The sequence below is a fragment of the Leucopleurus acutus genome (assembly GCF_964270905.1).
Source record: "Leucopleurus acutus genome assembly, chromosome: 18".
Taxonomy (NCBI): Eukaryota; Metazoa; Chordata; class Mammalia; order Artiodactyla; family Delphinidae; genus Leucopleurus; species Leucopleurus acutus.
Genome location: NC_139160.1, coordinates 23,274,758 through 23,297,642, shown reverse-complemented (window position 1 = coordinate 23,297,642; position 22,885 = coordinate 23,274,758). Strand labels below are relative to the sequence as shown.

Here is a 22,885-nt window from a genome sequence, read left to right as displayed (position 1 = left end):
CGAAACCTGATGGCTGGCAAGAAATAAATGGGCCTTGGTCATTATTGTTAAATAATAAAATTAGAAAGCAGTTCCACAGGCATAAAATGCATAAAATTCATTCGTAAGAATAATAAATGATTCCATTTCCTCGTTGTATTGCTATTAATTTAAACCCGGCAGTGTTTGCAAGTTGCCACCAGCTAAATGATGTTATATAACAATTGTTCGAGAATTATGTTATTTCCCCTTGTTTTAACATGCTGCAGTGCTACTGTACGTGTCCTCCTTGAGAACCTATTTGAATGACTGACATGGTTTCTGGAGGTCTAAAACAAGACGATTTGCTTCTTTTTGGAAAGGAAGAATTGGGAACACATCTCCTTGGTCACTGAGGCATCAGAAGAAAAGCTATTTCTCAAATGAGATTTTTAACAGTGAACATCTGAAAATGCCTCTCCCTCAGAAGGCTTAGGAGTCATCAGTTATCGGGAGATTTCTGGAAACCTTTAACTGGCATTTTATCCTAGCCTGACTTGAAGCAGACACATGAAGACAGAGAATAAGGGCAAAGGGGAGCAGGCCTTGAAGCTGTTTGCTGGTACTTCTTCCTGGCCTATTATGCTTAGGAAGCGGCATCTTCTGCATCCTCTTCTTTATGCCTAAAATATTCATGGTGGGATATAAATGTGTAAAGTTTGAAAGAAAATAAATGCACCACCCATGTGTTTGATTCAAATGTTGGTTCTTTCGGGCTCTTGGCACACGTTAAAATGAAAGCGTCTTTGATTTTTGTCAGGCGATCTCAGACTCCCAGCAAGAAAACCACACGCTCTCCGTGCCAAGAGAGAGGCTCTGCCGAAGCAACGGCGCCGTGGAGGAGCTGAGTGTGGGGCAGACGGCTGTGGGCCAGTGGGGCAGATTAAGACTCACCTCCACATCACGCTCCTGCTTGAGAAAGAGGCATGCTGCCCTGCGTTCTCTGGGGCTACACCACTGATGCTTCTACACATAACAAAGACAAGGGAGCACAGGCAATGTGTGATACACACGAGAAGAAAAAGTGCGCCTCAGTGACAGCAGTGCCGTCTGTTATCAGAGGGCACAAAGGGACTTAAAAACCCCTCTCTGTTTTCCTGTCTTAAGGGTTTCTTTTCATAGGTGTTCCTCATCTTCTCCTTTTCATCAACCCTCTCTGCTTGTCCCACCTTGTAACTCGTGCTTCTGCAAGTGAAGAGCGGGGTTGGCTCAGAAGAAGGTTTTGTTACTTCTGCCCTCGATGGCCTGGCTCCCTGCTCTCTCTGGAGCTGCTGGTCTCCTCCAGACGGAGGGGCTAACATCTTGTCTGAGGATACCTGGGCTTGGGAACAGGCTCCAGGTGTTGGAAGCTACCACCTCTGTGAAGGACATGAAAGGCAGGAGCCAGTGGGGCCTGGTGGGGCCTGGTGAAGCTGCATCTTAGCAAACAGAGAGCTTAGGGAGTGAGCCTGCCTTCCCTGGGCTGAGGGCTACGGACGGTAAGGGTCTGCCCTCACAAACTGTTCCTTTTTTTCAGGATTTCCATCAAGTGACAGTCACGTTAAACAGCAAAATTCCACGTCTTCAGAGCAGGATATATCTTTTCCTGTGTGTGTGTGTGTGTCTATATAATACTGTAAGTCCCCTACATACGAACGAGTTCCGTTCCGAGAGCGCGTCTGTAAGTCCAATTTGCTTGTAAGTCCAACAAAGTTAGCCTAGGTACCCAACTAACACAATTGGCTATATAGTACTGTACTGTACTGTAATGGGTCTATAATACTTTTCACACAAATAATACATAAAAAACAAACAAACAAAAAATAAAGAAAACATTTTTAATCTTACAGTACAGCACCTTGAAAAGTACAGGAGTACCAGCTACATCACGGCCGCTTTTATGCTTGCTTTCGGACATCCTGGGCTTGAAATAAAAGATACTGTACTGCTGTACTCTATACAGTACTGTACAGTAAAGTACGCAAAAGCACGGCCACTTGAAGAGGATGCACGCACGTGACAACGTACGCCAGACATGTGAACTGACTTATGTGATTGGACAGGCGAACGCACATTTACATCTTCAAAAGTTCTCAACTTGAAGGTTCGTATGCAGGGAACTTACTGTAGTAAGAGTCTAGGCCCAATCAAATCTCTGGGGGGTGAGGCCGTCTGTTTAGGCCCTAGCTATGCAGGCACTGAAAAGGTGTTTGCACCTACAGCTACTCTACACAAGTCCAAAGCAAGCTTTCTAAGGCATTGTTCAGAGAGGCAGAGGTGTGTTTTTAAATGTATGTCTGTGTGTGGCGGGAAGCTACAGGGAGATGGAAGGAACGTGTCCACTGCCTGCTCTCATCTACAAGGATGACAGGGGCACCGGGCAAGGGGCTCTCGGGAAAACAGTCTGGTGGCGAACAGCACCCAGATGCACTTGGCTGCTGTGGGCTCTCTTAGGCTTATGTATTCTCGGTGCCCTTGCTTGTAAAGGAGCCATCCCATTACTACAGCAGATTTAGAAACACTTCCTTTCCAGTCAGATTTCCTAGGTTTTTAATGATTTTAGTTGTTCTGAATCTTGTTCATGTTCCCCATTTATCTTTTTTTTTTTTAAGTAATGGAGAACGAAGTGTGATGCTTTACCGAAGCCTGTGTACGCACATCGCTCTTTAAAAACGCATGCCGTGACGACAAGGATGTAGCAATGAATTCTGCAAAACTTAGCATCTATTTTTATGACTGGAGTTTGGAGTTTGAATCAAAATAAAGGATCTGAGTCATTTAGAGAAAGGAATTCACCCCTCCTCATCCCAGTACATCAAGGAGGCAGAGAGAGAAAATGTAAAACAACGAAGCTCAGAGCTGTGTCTGTCCGATCAGGAGCAAATCTGGACCAAATCAGCTCTACTTTGTTGAAAGCCTTTGAATAATGTAAAAGAAGAAAGAACAGTGACTGCAGGTCTCTTAGACAGTAGGTCATTGTGAATTTAGTCATCAATATTTTTTCAGTTCAATCTAACTTATCCAAAATCATATAATGTAAGCCTCTGTCTAAGTTACTGAATCTATCTTAATCATATAAAGGTAACGATTAGCTTTAGAAAGCATTTTCCTCCAAAGCTATAAAAGCTTATAAACGACCTAACATCTTCACTTGTCCCTCACAATTCACTTATACTTTTAGGGGAAAGTGACTGACAAGATATTTTGAGTCCAAACCATTAAAAAGTTAAAAATCACCTGTAAAGTGACTGAGTCACAGCTGACTAGGCTCATACGCTTCCAACTTCATAGTTTTTTTTAAAAAATATCACTTTTGAAGTTATATATGTTGTGCAGAGGACCTCCTCATACACCACTGTGAGTGAAAATTTTAAAGCAACCTAAATTTGACTACCCCCAGAGGGCTACGGTTACTCTATGTGATTTTGCTTCCCCTTCCATTTGCCGTTCATTACATCATGGGCAGCATGTGAAGGCCAGAAATAGGAAAGCATTTCAAGAGCTTTCTCAGCTTCTTGCGTGTAGGTACTGGGCTTAGATTTCACTCAGCTGCCGGGCGACCCATCTCACCCTGCTGTACGACGACAGTTTCAAATCTACTTATCAACGTCGGGCCACACTTTAGTATCAAAGAAAGCCAGGATGAAACGTTCAGATTTACAAACTTCATATGAAAGGTCTGTTGCTCACCCTGGTTAGATAAGTGCCCTGATGCACAGGGGAGAGATTTTTTTTAAATGTCGCTATGAATCAGTCCTTCTGATTCAGATGTCTGCAGGAGGACTGTGGGCTATGCTAAACTCATTTCCCTTGCGATGAGACTTAAAAGGAAACTAGCTGCTTGCTGTGAAATTTATCTGCATTGCCAATGTTTTAAAACTTCTGGAAAACTTTCTTCTTCTGGAAGAAACGTTCACACATCGCTGGGGGCTTGGGTGGTCTAAAGAGGTACCAGAGTGAAAGCAGAGATGCTGCAGATGAGATGATAAATTCTACCCAGCAAAGCTGCTAAGAGGTGGGGAGGGTCCAGGCTGGTCATTTCGAAGATTAACTGCAGCAGTGTTTGCATGTGTGTCGAACACGGGGGAGGCGTGTGTCCGTGTCTGAACTAATTCACGAGGCAGAGCTGTTGCATTCACTTACTTGTTCCTGGAGGACTTTGAGTAATGCCTGTGTGTGTGACTGCTCTTCCTTTGCTTGTTCCAATTCTGACTTTTTGTTGTTTAACTCCTCCTGGATGGTCAGCAATTGCTGTGAAAAGGATATTTAGGATGAGTAGGATTGAAGGCCAATGGAATACTGTAAGATATTGAAAACATCCATTCCAAAACACGAGGAAAAGGTTTGTACGTGTCTTAAAGCTTAATCCAGACTTCAGTTGACCTTTTTTAAATGTCTGTTTCACACACACACCCCCCGTAGTGTAACGAGAGTGCAGTTAATGCCACAGTATCAGGCTGTTTGTGACACTGATGCACAACGCTTGTTTCAGTGTTTGTGAAGGCACCTTTATATTCCTTTAAACAGATGCGTATCTGTAAAAATATGTAGAATAGTGGTAAGAAACTAAGACATTGACAGCTGAAGAAATTAAATCATAAAGACACTTAAAATAATGAGTCAACTTGTCCGAGGTTACATCATTTTACATATGACCCTAAAGCTAGCGTTCCAGTAGCTCTGTAAAGCTGCTTCACCAGGTGGCTGGGAGCACAAAAGAGCCGTTTACCTTCTCTGTTATGATGGTGATGTTTTATTAGATCAGCAGGACTGAAGTCCGAACTGCAATCAATGTATCAGTCGAGAAAACTGCTGATACAAGCTGTCAAAACACTCAGCTATGGCCTGCACCGTTGTTTTGAAGCAGGGCCACTGAACGGATTGCTGCGAAGCCTTGAGCGCTCCTTGCCCTATCCACTGTAATGCATGGGAGGCTTACCCGGCCTGCCAGGAGGACGGGGCTGCCCAGAACTAATTCTTTGGAACATGGTTATGTGCTAATATATACACAGGCTGGAGAGCACATTCAAGAGCTTCAAAACAGGCCCCGGAAGTAGCCGTGTCTTATTCAGAGCTTCTTGACAACAAAGGGCTAGTTTGCAAAGACGGAAGTCTGTTTCTTCTGCTCCTGCACATGACAAGTGCTGCACTGACGATACGAGAATGTCAGTGCGTTCCTGCCACGAGGGTAGCTGTCTCCACACCAAGGCTGCGACTTCTGGGGCTGGACAAGCTGGCTGCAGAGCTGCCTGGCCAGTTCTGAACTATCAAGGCCGGAATAAACACTGTCACTGGATTCCTGATGCTTAAAGTTGCCAAGTGGAAGGATTAAATTAAATCTTCAAAACTGCTAGTTTTGCGGTACGTTGTCGGGGAGGAAGTACTCAGAAAAACACACTGTGCCTTAACCCCTGGGCTTGCGTGTCCTGTTCCCTCGTCCGGTGCTGGCTGTAGATTTAAGAACCTGCTTTGGTCCCCCAGCATAAACAGTGATTTCCTTGCAGTTTTCAAAACACTCAGCGCCCCTTATTTTACCACCCGCCCTTATCATACTCACATGTGATGCAATACACACAACCCACACGGGCTCCCTTCACATGTTACGTGATTCAATTGTGCACCAACTGATTAAAGTGCAGAAACCAGGGGGCCATATTGTGCTCTGCCACCATGATAAGTAATGAAAATGACCGTTTCCAAACAGTGGGGAATGACCCTGTTTCTTTATTCTCATTCCTGACCAGCCCCAGAACAGTTCCGAGAGGATCTGGTGCTCTGACTTCCACGATGCCGAGTGGATTTTTACGTCATTAGACCATTTCGAATCCACTCCTTAAACCTCCTTTAAAAATGAGCCAAATGAAGGACAGGAAATTGTCTTCAAACATAGGTAGCTTATGTTCACTCAACTGCAGCACTCGAAGTAGCAAAATTTAGAAACGACTGATGTCCAGCAGAGGGGGACTGGCTACAGTAACGATGGTGCATCTGTACAATGGAACACCATGCAGCGATTAAAATGAAGTTACACAAGTGTCTCTGGACATAGAATTAACTCATAATATACTGTTCTCCACATGAAAAGTTCAGGCTATGAAAGGGTTTCACTGAATTTTGCAAACTATTCGTAGAAATGAATCTGGACACTGTCTCTGGGTGAGTGGGCTTACGGATCTTTCTGTTAGTTTTGCTTGTCATTTTCTGGTATGTCTGTAAGGGAGCAGACACTGCTTTAGTAAGAACAGCAACAAGAGCAAACAAACAAACTTAATTAAAGTTGGGGAAAGGACACAGAAAGGAAAACCACTTGGACACAACTCTCAGCTGTTATTACCAACACTGTGAATAGATCAGAGGGGAAGTGAGAACTCCACTGAGTCTGCCATTTCATCCACACGTTTACAACACTGCTTCGTGCTATTAAAACGTGCGTGCGCTCGTGTACACACACACACACACACACACACACACACACACACACACACACACACACACCCTTCCCCTGACCTCACTTCCCAAGTAAGCTTCCATCCGTTCTCACTGTTCCTTGGAATCACACTTTTAAATTAAAAAAAAGTGTGATTCCAAGGAATCATCCCCAGTTCCTTTTCTTCTCGTATGTAGGCAATCGCTTTCAACGGTTTCTTTTTTATCTGAATGTGTTTTTCCAAAATATATACTGTTGTTTTGAGAGTATGCATTTGTATGTTAAGTGATAGTGTTCATGTTTCTTGTTTACTATGTTTTTAAGCTCCATGTTGATATGTATATAGATCTAACTATTGCTTCTGGTGGCTGCACACTATTTTACAGGGTACGTCCACCCAGTTATACCTATTCCACTCTCCCAGTGAAGGCCACTCAGATTATCTCCAATTCTCCTCCCCCTGTATAAAGCTGTAGTGGGAGATGCTAATGCTTGTCCCTATGGACCTGTGGGAGACTTGCCCTGGTGCATATCCAGCGATGGAGCTGTCGGTCATGGGGCACGCCTGAGGAGTTCACTGCCAAAGCTGCATCACAGAATGGCTGTACCAGCCTACCCGCCCACCAGTGCTGTAAGAGTTACTGTACCCCACACCCACACTAACACTTTGCATTATCCAACTTTCTAACCTCTGTCAGTCTAATAATATCAAGATTCTTCACCTGGGCACTTGCCTTGTGGTCGAGCTGTAAAGAATCTGTCTTCCAATGCAGGGGATGTAGGTTCGATCCCTGGGTGGGGAACTAAGATCTCACATACCACGGGGCAACTAAGCCCACCTGCCACGGCTACTGAGCTCATGTGCCTCAATGAGAGAGCCCTGCGTGCCGCAAACTACAGAGCCCGCGAGCCACAACGAGAGAGAGAAAACCCGCATGCCACAACTAGAGAGAAGCCCGTGAGCCACAACGGAAGATCCAGCGTGCCTCAACAAAGACCCCGCGTGCTGCAACTAAGACCCGATGCAGCCAAATAAATAAATTAATTTTTATATATTTTAAAAAAAGATTCTTCATCTTTGAAAAATCTCATACTTCTCTGACCCCCTGGGGTTTTATGCATCTCACATGTCTGCCAGCCTTTGAGGTTTACTGACACTTCTTAAAGGGAGAGTCAAGGGTAGTGGTTCTTAAATATGGAGAACTTTTCAAACACACTTATTCCTGGGTCCCACAGAAGGCCAATTAACTCAGAATATCTAGGGGACGGACGCAGGCAATAATATTTTTTAAAAAAACCTCCCCAGGGCTTCCCTGGTGGCGCAGTGGTTGAGAGTCCGCCTGCCGATGCAGGGGACACGGGTTTGTGCCCCGGTCCGGGAGGATCCCACATGCCGCGGAGCGGCTGGGCCCGTGAGCCATGGCCGCTGAGCCTGCGCATCCGGAGCCTGTGCTCCGCAGCGGGAGAGGGCCGTGTACCGCAAAAAAAAAAAAAAAAAAAAAACAAAAAACACCTCCACAGATAATTTTAATATGCAGCTGGGAAGGAAAACCACTGTCTCTTTAAATGCTTATTTAATCCTGCTACAACGTTGCTTCTGTCCAGAGTACCCTACTCAGACTCTGCTCTTACTGAAGTCACTAACGCTTTTCTAACTGCCAACTAGGATGCCAGGTTCTGTTTGCCTTGGCATGTCCTCTCTCTCCAGGCGATCCTGTTCACACCCACGGCTTCAACTGCACGGGCTCGGCTCCTGCGCTCCTGCTTTTCAAAGCTGACCTCACAGCCTCCGCCCCTCCTACTGCCCACCAGACCCTTTCCCTACAGTGTTCCAAACTGTGCTTACTGTGACCCCTCCCCCACAAGGCTAATTCTATTCCCCTGGTAACCAGAGTTAAAACCTTGAGGTCCATGCCCGCCCTTTCATCACGCCCACAACCTCTCTGCCCGTTCCTCTGCCTTCTCTCCAACCGTCTTCACTGTCATGTTTAGGATGAGCATCTCTCTCCTGGATCTGCTTTTTCCTCCTGTCATTCACCCTACACTCCTGAGAAAATTGAATCAAAGTGCTCCCGTGCTTAAAAAATACCATCGATCCCCCAATCTCTACTGGATGAAATCCAAACCACTGGCTGTGTCGTCCTTCCCCAGACATGCTAGATCCTTTCATGACTCTATGAAAAGCTCACTACCCAGAATTCTGCCTGGCAGATTCCTATTCATTTTTTAAGCCAGCTTAAAGAATGTTTTCGGGCTGACGTCAATCCATATGATGACTTTACACGATAGAAAAGAGCCCCATCCTCTAGGCAGACAGGACCCTTCACTAAGGCACATGGTTGGGCAGTAGAGTAGGGGCTTGATTTCATCCCCTTTCACCCATTTGGCCTGGTGCCCTTGTCCAGGGCAAAACCTGCACAACTAAAAGCAGTGGTCTTGGTTTCTTCCTCAATAAAGACCCCCTCTGATCACCCAAGCAAACTTAGCTGTTCTAACTTCCATGCTCCAAAAGCACTTTTATATGATATATTACATTTCATAGATATCTCCCCAACTAGCCTACATCCACCAATGGTAGGATCAATAACTGGGTTACCTCTAACACACGACAGGTGCTGAATGAATGAGTAAAGAGGTGAATGAATGCTTGCTCTGGTTTCCCCAATTCTATGAGATTAAGCCACGATCTAGCAAAAAAACAAAACAAAAGAAAAACAAAAAAACCACACACACACACAAAAGCCAAAACGAGAACAATAACTACCTGAGGATCTATCACTGGGTAATTTATTGTTCTAGACATGTGGGTATATGAAATCTTCAGAGGAAAATAGCACTTAAGACATTTTGATTCTTTACTCTGGAAGTTCTAGATACCATCCTCAATCTATAGGGGAGTATTTCTTTTCTGTTTTTTTTTTTTTTTTGCGGTACGCGGGCCTCTCACTGTTGTGGCCTCTCCCGTTGCGGGGCACAGGCTCCGGACGCACAGGCCCAGCGGCCATGGCTCACGGGCCCAGCCGCTCCGCGGCATGTGGGATCTTCCCAGACCGGGGCACGAACCCGTGTCCCCTGCATCGGCAGGCGGACTCTCAACCACTGCGCCACCAGGGAAGCCCGGGAATATTTCTTAAAAGTCTAAGAAAATCCAATCAGTGTATTTATTATTATGTAATTTCTTCCCCATGTTCCACCAAAAAGCAAACAAATAAACCAAAACCACCACTAGAGGAAAAACAAAATAAACACCCCTGGACTATTTTCTGCATTCTTTCAAATGAATTGTTTCTTTTGTTTACAAAAGGTAAACTCACGAATCTAACATTTATGGATTCAAAACCGTGGTGAGTCAAAACTGTGATTGTTCATATGACTAGATGTCTTATAAAAACAATAAGCTAGTCTGCAACTAGGTAATTTAAGTCGGCCTTTCCGGTCTTTTTTCACTTGAAATCTGTGAGACTGTATACTATTCTTTCCAGTTTGAATTTTTAAGTTCCTGAGTGCCTCAATTACAGAAGTTCACAGGCAGCTAGAACTTAATCAGAAGAGCCTCTCGGTTGGACCGGCTGACTGCAGCATAATTTTAATTTAACACTGGGAAGTGTGGCATTAAACAGATGCACTATTACATTTTTGGTGGTTACAATTGAGTGTGTTCCAATTAGGCAATTATCCATACGCCAGTCAAGTGCAAACACTCTGGCGGACAAAAACAGGTAAATAAACGCCGAACCTGACACATCTTCGTATTTCCAGGCCACTGATTTAATAGGATCATTCATAATGCTCTTTGGGGATGCAGACTTCCGTGTGTAATGGGTCTTTCTCTCTGACAAATCCGAAGAGCAACCAGTGTTACCTGGAGCCCCAGAATACGTGAGGTCACGTTCCCATTTTTACAGATGGGCGATTCACAGGCACCCAGAGGTTAAGTCCTGTATCCGAGGCCACGGTATCGGGGAAACACCTACCACTTGCACAACTCGATTTTCCTACTTCAAACCGTGGTTTCTACCCTGACAACCACACTGATCCGTCAATTGGAAATGGAAATCAGGACATGCCAGACTTAAAACCTTCCTAGCAATGACTTCTACCTACGCATTCACCATTTGCACTTAAGACCGAGGCTGCTGGAGACGTGCCTTTGTGTATCCTTCTGTGAGTGCTGTGGTGGATTTCACTTTCCTTTAAAAACTGTAACCCTTTCCTTGTCTTTTTCCCTTAAATTCTATAATTTTGTCACTAAGGTCAAGTCTTTCTATAGCTAACATATCAGATGAGCTTAGATTCCATGAAAGCCCCAGACTACGGAGCAGATTCTCTGTACGAAAGAACACCAGCAACGTCTCATGACAAGCTGACACTCACTGAATGGTGCCGCCTCAGGAATCTCTTGCAGGACTGGTGAGCTGCTTGGGGATGGAGCTGCTGGGTGGCCTGAAACTGAGAGCATCTGACTTTGTGTCTTCCATGGTGGTGGAGGAGTACTCTTTCTAAATTCACGGTGGTGGCAGGTCACGTGAACTCGTGCCACTAGATAGATACAATATATACCGATAGTGACTGACACCTATACACACACACACACACACACACACACACACACACACACACACATTTTTCTCTCTTTCCCTCTTCCCCTCATTTCAAGATTTCCCCAGCGACTGGCTCTATGTTCAGTTCTTTTAAAACAATCCAGTAGTATTCAATGATCAATCAATCAAGCAATCATTCATTTATCCATTCTTTCAATCATCACTTATCTCCTAAGTACACAGTGCTGGGCTAGACAGTGTGCAGGACACGGAGGAAACCAAGTAGACTGTCCTCAAGATGCGGGGTCACGAGGCTGCTAGTCTATGCACTAAAATGAATTTAGGGTGGCACAAAATATTCTAATAGTGGCTCCAACCAATGTGGTTTCCCTAGGAGATTCTTGGGGACCAGTTCAGGTGTTAGGAGAACATGAGCTCAGGGGATCCATTTTGAATCAGAACTTGTTCTCTACTCACTAGAAATGAGCCACCAAATACTAATGCTTGAGGTCTGGAAATATTTGAGCCCATACAGTGTCATCAATTTTTCATGTGTTTTCGCTCTTTTGATTCAGTTTTAATAAATGTTATTCCATCTCGATAACTTTGCTATAAATTCGATGCCTTACTTAGTGGGATAAGCCTTTAAAGGCCAGTAGGATATCGCCTAAGGAAATGAGGTCTGCTGGCTTCCAAAGACAGTTTTCCACCAAAGGCCAGGGTGGGTGTGACTATGTCTGGACAGACCAGTCAGCAGTTGTTTTAATGTCCAGACCGTGGGGCGACGCCTGCGGGCATGCAGCATCACCATGTCTGCACACCTTGTCTCCAACCCCATTACTCCGTGTATTTCAGCCTGCTATCTGAACCCCCCCGGTGGCCAGTGCTGCCGGATCCTTTTCATCTTGTCCTGCTACAAGGTGAGGGGATCCGCTCATTCGTCCCTTCCTCCTTGGTGAGATCCTGCTACCCAAACACAGCTCCCTGCTTCTGCTGCTTTTCTCCCCAGGCTCTCCAGACCTTCCACCCCTTCAGGCCTGCTTTGCTTCTCACAGACTTCAGAACCACTTAGGAAGGGCAGCCGCGCTAGGTCCCACTGCTGAAGTCTGCCTGTTCCCACCTCACGTCTAACGCTGAATCCCGAGCCAATCCCTGATTGTTGGGAAAAGCCTGAGATGTAAAAAATCAAGTGCATATTATCACAACCTAAGAGCAAGGCTTTGCCTAAAGGCCAACACATCTAACAGTATTCCTGAGAAAGGAGAGAAACCTGGCTGGTTTCTTCTCAGGGGAAGGACAGTCATTTACTACCTGGTACTCACAACGTTCACTTTTCTCCTTGGGGAAAAAAAAAAAAAGATGGAATTGAACTAGTTTGAATTTTTTTGTCGCACGAGGTGGTAAGACTACTCCAAATTTATTCTTGTTTTAAATGCCATCGGCTTCTACCTGCGGATGAAACTGCGCTTCAATTTATATCAAGGTCCGAGGGTGACCAAGCCTGTGGCCTGGTTTATCCATCCCAGTGCCTCCCTCTCCGCCAACAGCTCAGTGACCCCTGGGGGAGAAACATCTTTTGGAGAGAACCCCACCATTTAGATGACTGATAGCAGGAACACCAGATCATAGGAATGAAATTGTGCTCAGGGCCTAATATCCTATTACACCAGGCTATGCATATTTAATTCCTTGGGTCTTTCCTCATAAATCAATTCCTTCAGGCCCTTAATCTCGTCAATATCTTTTCTGATATTGAATTTTAAATGCCATTCTCATTGCTAGGTAGAAAGGCAATCTCTTACTCCTGATGGGATCAGGTTTCATTTACAACTGAGAGATGCTTGGAGGAGCCTGGCCCTGTTCCCTGACCCTGCTGTTAAGATCCTAATGTCGGCCAGAGACAAACAGCCCAGGTGCAGGTCTGACAGGGCTGGCCCTCCAAGAGGTCAAGACAAGGAACCCTGGGGTCATGCCTATTGCTACCCTGGGAGCCTGGGACAGCTCTGGGAGACTGGGGAGAAGGCAGAAATAAGTGTTTTCAAGGGTGTGGATCCTCAAGGGGGTCCCTGAGACATGAGGCACCCTGCCACCCACCCAGGGCGGTGTGCCCTGACAGGGGTTCCCTTCTCTGAACAGACGAGCAAGGGCCTGACCGAGGACACACACGGTGTGCATACACTGGAGCAAGATCTCGCGGGACGTGGGCGAAGGGAGGCCACGGGCCACGGGTTCTCTGGAGGGGAAGGATACAACCCAGAGAGCAAGGGTTTGGAGCTGGAATGTTTCCAGGTTCTCTGAGGCTGGCCCCTAACACTGGTGTTTCCCCCGCTGCAGGGTAAGGGAAGAATCCCTGAATTCCGTGAGCTGTGCGAAATTCCCGAAGGGAAGCAGGAGCGATAAATGTAAGACTTCAAGAGTGACCGAGAATTGGGTAACGCACGTAACCACTGAGGTGCAGATCTGGAGGCCTAAGTCTGCAGGCAGTGGAAGGACTCCAAGGGCGGGGCTCTGGGAGCTGTCGACCTCGGGGCAGGAAATAAGCAGGTGCAACTGCACAAAACTTAATGGTAATCAAACTAAACGAAGGTCCATCCACTGATTGTCAGCGTGCACCAGCAATTCTAACATAATCAGTGATAAAATCCTTTGTTGATCTAAAGCCTAACCAGTTGCTGCGGTCACTGATAAGAGTCAATATACATGTGCAAGCTTCAAATGAGCAGTTTCACTTCTTACCCTTTAATAAACATACTCGATGTAGAAACGAATTCGGAAAATGTCAGTATCACAGTCTGCTCCCACCCTCCCCCTCCCCCACCCCCATATGCTCACACGGGCCTCAGCTACACCCAGTTTTTGGATTTTGAGCTTGTCTCAGACACAGTGTCTCCAATCCCTGTAGCACTACATGTATTCTTACATTTCTACAGCAGATTCGAAATAAACAATGGTGGCACAGTTATCGCAAGGACTGAGAGCTAGAACTGAGCTACTTCATTCCACAGGACCTCTTAAAGAATTTTTATGTCTAAAATTTGAAACAGTGAAACATGGTGAGAACCATGAGCTGTATTAATTTTGTTGAGTGCAAATTTTAGTTCCTATGTTACATATTTTTACTGAATTTTAATATTTTACAAGTTGAAATGAGTTCTTTCAAAACTGTTGACTGTTTGCCTTAAAACTAAAGGCCAGATCAAGAAAATGTTACCAAATCAGTGGTACTATTAGTAGTTGCCTAAATTGTGTCTTTTGCATTTGGGTTTGTTAAGATTCACGTATTTACTGGACAATTATTTACAGACTGTAATATATTAACTATAATCAAAAGATCAAAGTGCAAACTGTTAGGTGGGTTAAAAAATTATTTAATAGAGAGTTGTGATTTTTTCCTTACATTGTACTATTTTATTTAAAAATTTTTTACAGGCATAATTATATGTGAAATTCAATATAAGAAAAATTTCACCGTATTTCTTTCTTGGCCACTATTATTACTTGTTTCATTTCATGATTATTACTGAAAATAATTTTGTCCTGTAGCAGAGGAGGATGTTTAAAAAAGGACCCCCTCGGAGTGTCAAGTTATACTAGGCACACCCCTGGCACGCAGCCCAGTGTCTGGGCAGGAGAGGAGATAATGACCTTGGGAGGGGAGAAATGTGTCATCAGACTTGGTTTTAGAGACCATTTCCTTTACTTGGATATCCTCCTGGGAGGGCCTTGTGTAAAAGACAAGATACCCTTTGGCATTTGTATAATCCAATGGAGTTACTTAACACGATACACTATACCCCAATAAGGCAACATTATTATGAAAAGAAATACAGCCAAGGATTGGAGAAAAGGCAAAAAAAATAAGCCCCAGGTCATTGTTTCAAGGTTAACATGGTTAGCTCTATCGCTGACTTGCTGCGTGACCTCAAACAAGCCACTTTACTGCTCTGGTCTCCTCTTTCCCTCACAACTTTCTCATGAGGAATGATTTATCATTTGCAAAGCAACACAGCAATTAATGTCTTGCTTACTGAACGAAGGAAAAGAAGATGCAAAAGTGGCTTAGAGGACTCAAAAACCTATTTTCTCTTCTTCAGATGATTTTCTTTTTAATAGTGTGATTTGCAGTGTCGTTTCAACTTCCTGTTTTTCACTTTCCTCACAGGTTAAATAAAGATGACAATACTCATGAGTGGGATATTATGAGACTAAAGAACGTCCATTAATATGTGAGGCTCCTTAATGGCAAAGGGTACTAAGTTAAATGCAAGGGCTGTTACTATCCTCTTTGCAAAAATGGACAGACTAAGGTCAAGTGAGCGGGCCTTACATGAGTGGGCACTCCTGGGGATTAATATTCATAGCGGAAGGTCTGTTGTTCAGTCCCATCCTGGCCATGCTGGTCGTCCTCCTTCAGCCAATTTTCAAAACACAGGGCCAGCCAACTTGAATTAACACCATTCATGCAATTCCCAAGAGAAGGTGTCAAATGTGTTGCTGAAGTAGGAATATAAATCAGTGATATTCCTTCTGTTGCCTCTGCTGGCAATTCCACTGCAAATGATAATCCAATTTGCTGGGATTTATTTATTCTTGTCACTTTTTTTTGGCAGTTATATAAGGTGGTCATCACCCCAGCCTCTGGGCACATGTACAGCTGTTAACGTAGAAATTTAAAATATTAACATGCTTTCCAGCCAGGTTGGCCCATTTACTTCAAACAAGAACCTAATTGCACAGCTGGGTCTTGCATTGTGCCCCAAAGGCCAAAAGAGATTTGTTCGTTTTCTGCAGGGTTTATAACCCAGTCACGATCAGAGCTTATAGCTAGAAAACCCTTTACGGGTGACTTGTGACCAAAATCCCGTGGCCATCTTTGGAGTTGGCTTATGCAAAGTGATCTGGGGCTAATTCAGTTCAGCCCGTGGAGAGCCAAACCATGCTCTTTCTGGCATCAGTAACAGATACTACCATCATCAGTGACCACCTTGACTGCAGTTTTAGGAAAGCGGCTTTTGACTTAATGGTTACAGAGTAAGAACGTGGTTTTGAGAGCTTTTAGTTGAACCCTAATTGGTGAGAAAGTTGTAATGATCTAACATGTAAATGAAGAGAGAAAATACAGCTGAAAGTTCTATCTCTACATCAGCCACAGATGTCTGACTAAGGATGGACATGGGTCATCACCTATGTTGCCTAACTCTTGATTAACGGTAGAACTTGAGTGAAGCTAATTCAATGATAACAATATTCCCAATTTTCCTTTGTTAGCGCAAGTTGACGTTTCTATGGCTAGGAGACTCAGACATCTAGGGGCAGGGTGAGGAGAGGAGAACCGTCCCTGAACTGAGTGCTTTGAATCTTTAGTGACTCTGCAACAAGGTTTGCAAATAATGGGCACATTCGTCTCTCACAGAGAAGGTGTGAGGCAGAGGATGTCTGCTCGTTCCCTGAAGTCTCCACGTTATTTTAATACACTGGGGCTGGTCTGGGACCCCTCATTAGGAGTCTCAGAGTAACCAGAACCTCGTGGAGGTCTCCAAGTTTCACCTGTTCCCTGTTCCAGAGCCCAGCCCTGGGGAGACAGGTGAAGGCCTCACCAGATAAGGACAGTCTCCCTGAGGGGCTTTAACCACCTGCAGGTGGTCTCCGTGGCAGTTACTTAACCTCTGGACTATCTCAGGTTTGCCCAGTCCCTGAACTGCAGACTGTCTTTAAGGAAAAAAACAAAACCGCAGCAACAGTAGCAGCAGCTGCAAGAGAAAAGCTCAACAGAGACTGACTGCCATTGTGAAATGTGCCACATATTCTTAATATCTGGGGCTGAGGTCCATTGGGTAAAATAAAACATAGCACCACCCATTTTGCATAGATCTCAAGGATGCAGCCAGAAAATTACCATTTGAAACCAATCTTCTCTGCTTCTGCAACATTAAACATAGGAAGCACTAAAGAAGTGAGCTGAATCGCTCAGACCCTTTACAATAAATTGTGTCAGCATGGCCATGAATGATAACAGCAAAAAAGGGTCCCAAGGTATAAAAATTAAGAGAAATTAAAGCTGTAGCTCTACACTTAATATCTACCCTGTGATGATGTGTTCCTCCAGCCTTAGCAATCCCTCAACTTGAGATCGGTGATTGCATGCAACTTAACATTACATGTGGGAAGTCTACCCATGTCCTTTTAATGAAAATTTCAATCACAGGTTTTGCTGAAGTCAGTTGAAAGGCCAGCTTCTAACAATGATGGCACAGAAAAGATCTTCTTCTGTGATACACAGCTAGTTACGTGTGCATTCTAGAAATAGGGAAATCAACACCAAGATTAGTGTTGATGACTTTCATTTTTTTCCAAAAGAAAGAATACGGAGACCACATTTTTAGGGACTGCCAATAGACTCTATATAGCAGTGATTTTTACTTCCTGATGATAATTTGAAAATGTAAATCATGATACAAGTAAGTGACATAAAGCAGTTATATTCTAGTCCAAGTGATTATATCAGGATTAAGAAGGATTATGTGAGAATTACTTTGGGAAGTTTAAAGAAAACCACCTGTTTTGCCACTGAGTTCACTGTGGATAATCTTTAACAAGATATGAAAGTTTTCTTTTATTCCACGTTGTTACAATCTTCATTTTTTCTGCAGTTTCATATTATGAATGGATATTCAGTGGCTATTAAAAAGACTGTATTATTCGGGTTTAACCTGTTAATGGGATTGTATCATATTAATAGACTTCTGCAACGTTGAACCAACCTTGCGTTCCTGGAATAAATCCAGTTTGGTGGTTTATAAAATACCAGATTAAATTAGCTTTTAAAAAGGAATTTTAAATCTCTGTTCATAAGTGAGACTGACCTGTAATTTCCACCCCTCTTTTTTACTGCCTTTGTCCTGTTTTGATATCAAGTGTACTAGGTACACTAGCCTTATGAGTTAGCTGGGAGGCGTTTCCTCCTTTTCTATTCTCTGAACAATTTTGCAAAAGATTGGCGTAATCTTCCTTGAATGTTTGGTAGAACCTTCCAGTAAATCCATTTTGGATCTGTTGCTTTGATGTAAGATTTTAAGCTTCTAACTCCAATTTTTTTATGAGATCATCCAGGCTTTCAATTTTTTCCTGATTTAATTTTGATAAGGTTTTCTTTTCTTCCTTTAGGAATTTGTTTATATCATCTGAGTTTAAAACTTTGTAGTAAAACTATTCCTGATTTTTTCATAGTTCTTCAATCTCTGTTACATCTATAGTTATAACTCACTTTCTTTTAAAACACTGTTTATTAAGTTATTCTCTTTATGATCAGTGTTGCCAAATTTTTCCATTCTATTAGTCTTTTCAAATAGCAACATTTGGCTTTGTTGATCTTCTCTAATGTATGACTCTTTGTTATTTTAGTAATGTCTATCCTTATTTTTATTTATCTTTCCTTCTTTGTGTTTGTTTATTTTTTTTGTAATAAGAGTTGGATGCTCATTCCTGTTTCCAGTTTTCTTCTTTCCTTAAACAGACATTTAAAAGTTTAAAATTTTCCCTCTAGGTTCTGTTTTAGCTGCATCCCACAAGTTTTAATATGCTGTATTTTAATAATCAACTACTTCCAACTATTTTAAAATTAAAACTCTGATTTCTTTTTAGACCTGTGGATTTAGATGTGTGTTTTAAAATTTCTAAGTATATAGAATTTATTTTAGTTATCTTTTCTGACATTGATTTCTAACAATTTTATTGTGATCAGAAAATATTATCACCCCTTTGAAATTTGTTGAGACTTGCCTTAAGGTCTAGTATGGGATTAATTTTTGTAAATGTCCCACATATATTTGAAAAGTACAGTTTTCTGTACAGGTCCTGCCAATCAAGAGTATAGGAGCTGAGTGCTATGTAAATGCTTCATCAACTGCAAACATCGGCAGGAACAGCAAGAAGAAGGGAACGGCAGAGCTGCTTAGAAAAATGTCCTCACTCCCTGACATCTCCTAGGGTCTTTCATTCAAAGTAGGCTTGGCATGTTGCCACTGTCCTTTAAGTATCAACGTGTGATGTAGTCTCACTTTCAAAAGATTAGGAAAAACAATCAGGAAGAAATTTTAAGTACTCTATTGCCTGGTTTGGAGTCTTCTTACTACTCTTTCTAAGCCTTGGTTCCTTGATAAACGTGACAAAAATGTCAACTCCCAGGATGCAAGGCTCTTAAAGCATTTGGATAGTAGAAAACATTGTCTGAACAGAAACATTTGTGACTGCACGTACACACACTCAGCGTAAGTAAAAACACAACAGCTTGTTTCCCAAGGCTGTAGTCATTCTTTCATAGCCCTGGGGCCACACCAGATGACATCAGTGACTAATAAGCTCCTTAGCATCTAATACCAGCAGAGAGCATTCATGACCCCTAAAGACAGAAGGGCTCCATCAATCCTTACACTTCAACAAAGATTTGTCAGAAATCTGGTTCTATTCAGTCAATGAGATGAGATTATTATGTATTCAGGCATGAGTAGGAAGAGCAGCAGAGATTATGAATGAGGGAAGTTGGGGCTTCCCTGGTGGTGCAGTGGTTAAGAATCCGCCTGCCAATGCAGGGAACACGGGTTCGAGCCCTGGTCCGGGAAGATCCCACATGCCGCGGAGCAACTAAGCCCGTGAGTCACAACTACTGAGCCTGGGCTCTACAGCCCGTGCTCCGCAACAAGAGAAGCCACAGCAATGAGAAGCCCGCGCGCCGCAACAAAGAGTGGCCCCCGCTCGCCGCAACTGGAGAAGGCCCGAGCGCAGCAACGAAGACCCAACATAGCCAATCAATCAATCAATCAATCAATCAATCAATTCTTAAAAAAAAAAAAGAATGAGGGAAGATGGTTTACAGTTTTCAATAGCTGAGAATAAAACGTGTGGCGACTCAACAATTTGTTCTTTTCTTCATCTGTTTATTCAGAGAGCTGTTGGCTATAAATGACTAAATTAGCCACGAAAGACTGGCCTTAGGTGCCAGAATTAGTCTCTACTCCAATATCAGAAGAAAAAAGAAACTAACAGTTATTTAACATGCTGGGGGGAAATCATAGCCCCTGTGTCTCACCTCACTTTTCAGGGGGGTAGGAGATCGATATAAATGAATGTAAGAGGAAAAGAGTCTCAGAATGCAAGCATGTGGAGGCCCAGGAAGGAGCCAAGGACCAGGAATCAGGAGCCACGAGCAGCGGAGGTGAGAAGGGAGGTTGCGGGAGTGGGGGGGATACGGCTTAGCTCAGTGACTTAAACTCTATTTGATTAAAATCAGGAAATAAGTGGGCTGGTCTAGGGGCTCACCAATGCCCCTCCTAGCTTCAGCAGTCTGTATTCTGCAGTTCTCTTGAGGTCAAAATAGTGGTGAAATTGAGCCCATCTCCAGTCCAAATTTTATATGTAATGCAGCATTCCCATTATCATCACATTCTACCTTGCTTTTTATACTGTGGGTGGACCATGAGAAATGTCCAGCAAATCGTGGACTTAAATTAAGCACATCAATCACCAGCTGGGCAGAAAAGCAGACTGAAAAGACCAGACCAATCAACTAAGACCCAAGGACCCATGAGGGAAAGGTCGGACCTCGGAGTGCTCCTTAAGTGACCTGGCCACTCTCAGAAATCTACGTGAGCTCATGTTACCCGATGTCGAGCGGTGAAACCACATCACAAACACCTCTTTTCTCCTTCTCCCTAAATAATAAACAGAAGGAGTACCTGGGACAATTATATTGTAAAAAGAAACTCAGCACAACAGCTTTTTTATGGACTTTACAGTGAGGTCATTACCAAGATCTTCCTGAAATAAATTGTGAGTCGCACTGAAGAAATACAAACCCCTAGGGAAGAAATGTAAACCCAGGAGAAAAGAAAACAAGATGCACAGAGAATTAGTGAAGGACAAAATTGCAGAGTCCCACTCTGTATTTAAATGATTGAAAAATGTGTAATGCACTGGTTCAGGAAATGACTTAGGATAAAATGCAAATCATGGGCGAAAACATATTTCTCTAATACCGTGAATGAGAGTGCCGGTGCTTGCCAATGAAAGCCTTCTGACCGGAATGCCTGAGTGATACCCGGCTTAAAATAAATTAAAGCGGTGGTGTGGTGGAGGACATAAAAAATGGAATGTGTATGCATGGGGGACAGCAGAATAACTTACAGATGTAATTACAATAAACGACAAAACAAACGAAAGAAGAAAAAGGTGATAATAAAGGTGTGGAGTGTCATTTTGTTCGTCTTTCATTTATAAGCACCATTTGTAATGCCCCTTCCTTGGAAACCTATAACCAGAGTTCAAATATACTTTCTCCTTTTTTATCTTCCCCAATTACTTCCAGAAAATAAAGCTGCTGTGGCCATTTACTTAGTGTGTGTGTGTGTGTGTGTGTGTGTGTGTGTGTGTGTGAGAGAGAGAGAGAGAGAGAGAGAGAGAGAGAGAGAGAGAGAGAGAGAGCGAGAGCGAGATACAGAGATGAAACAGAAAGCACCAAAGCTGGAGAGGTAATTACCAAACTGAGGGAGTTGCATCAAGTTAAGAACTTCATGAGGCAGGGTCTTTTCAGTGATCAACTGAGTGAAGTGGGTGGTCTATAAAGTGAGCACCAGATTGGGCAATAAATTTGTTTAAGCTTCCCTTGATGACTATTCAGGGTGCTTTGTTAACCAGAGGAGAAAAGTTAGTCTTTAACTAACCATCTAACATCCCGGTACTGAATTCCCAATTCCACTCTTTGGTTACAAGTCCAGAAACGTTAACTGACTATTTCTGGCTAGCCCATTGGTTGATCTTTAAAACTGATAACACTACATGTTTATGTGCAAAGAGAAAAGGAGACTGAAAGAATATATGTAAATGTTAACCATAGTTATATCTGGGTAGTGACACTCTGAATGATGTGTTTCCTTTTATATGCTTCTTTTAGGTTTCCAAGTTTTTCTGCATTGAGCATATACTCTTTTGTATGAAGAAAAATAAAACAAAAATCAAAACGACAAACCTGGACCCAGAAAAACTGCAGCTCCCACCTACGCTTCTCAGCCTCTCTGTTTATTCTCTTACTCAGATAAAGAGGATTCTTCTCCCTCTGAGTCATTCTTCTCCTTCCTCTTTGTTTCCATGTTGTATTCTTTCACCCCCCCCACACTTCTCCCTGTTTTCTCTTCACAGCCTTCATTTCTGATGAGAAGGAAATGGGCTGCTTTTCCTAATCCTCATGTTTCCTCTCCTAACCAGCTGCACGGAGAAAGCCCCGGAGCACGACTCCCTCGCAACCGCAGCCCAACTGGAGATGACGGATAATTACATCAGTCTGGCTGGGAGCGTGACACCTGCTATACACAGGCGGCCATGTGTGCATCCGGGTTCAGGGTTTCAGCGTGGATGAGGCCGCTTCTCTGCATGGTTAGACTATAGAGAAATGGAGTCAAGGCCAGAACACAAGGATTCATTTTAGGGTCCGTGGCTGGAGGGAGATACGACAATGGCCAAACAGTACGTGTCTGCGGCCAAAGCCCATTTTGATTTGCTGCGTTCAAGAAAAGATCCATTTCACTATAAAGCTGGTACTCTTGGCCTGGAGGCAATTTCTAAAAGAGGTGGTGGAGGGGAGGGTCATTCAAAGGTCATCCACCAACTATGGCTGACAGTGTGCGGGAAAAGCCAAGTTCCTTTATCCTGGGAATGGCTGCAAATCCCCCAAGGGTCCATATTTCCTACTGCAGACACTGGGGAAAGCGAAAAAAGGTAGAAGCCAAGCGATTTTAATGGTCTGCAGGGCAATGCCATTATTTCTACCCCTGGCTCCCACATGCGTTCATCTGCTAACCTCACTGCTTTCAGAAGAGACGATTACTAATTAGGATGCATTTGATGATCAAGTTAATTATGGGCAGAGCAG

At 43.5% G+C, this 22,885-nt stretch overlaps 1 protein-coding gene across 1 annotated transcript in view; it reads right to left on the bottom strand.

The window, feature by feature from the left end:
* ENOX1 (ecto-NOX disulfide-thiol exchanger 1) overlaps positions 1-22,885 on the bottom strand; it is a gene marked incomplete at its 3' end in the record, with an annotated part of 213,887 nt that overhangs the window by 61,377 nt on the left and 129,625 nt on the right. The window contains exon 10 of the mRNA XM_082859621.1: positions 4,141-4,248. Coding sequence (XP_082715747.1) covers positions 4,141-4,248 — 108 coding nt within the window. The remainder of the gene's footprint in view (positions 1-4,140; positions 4,249-22,885) is intronic.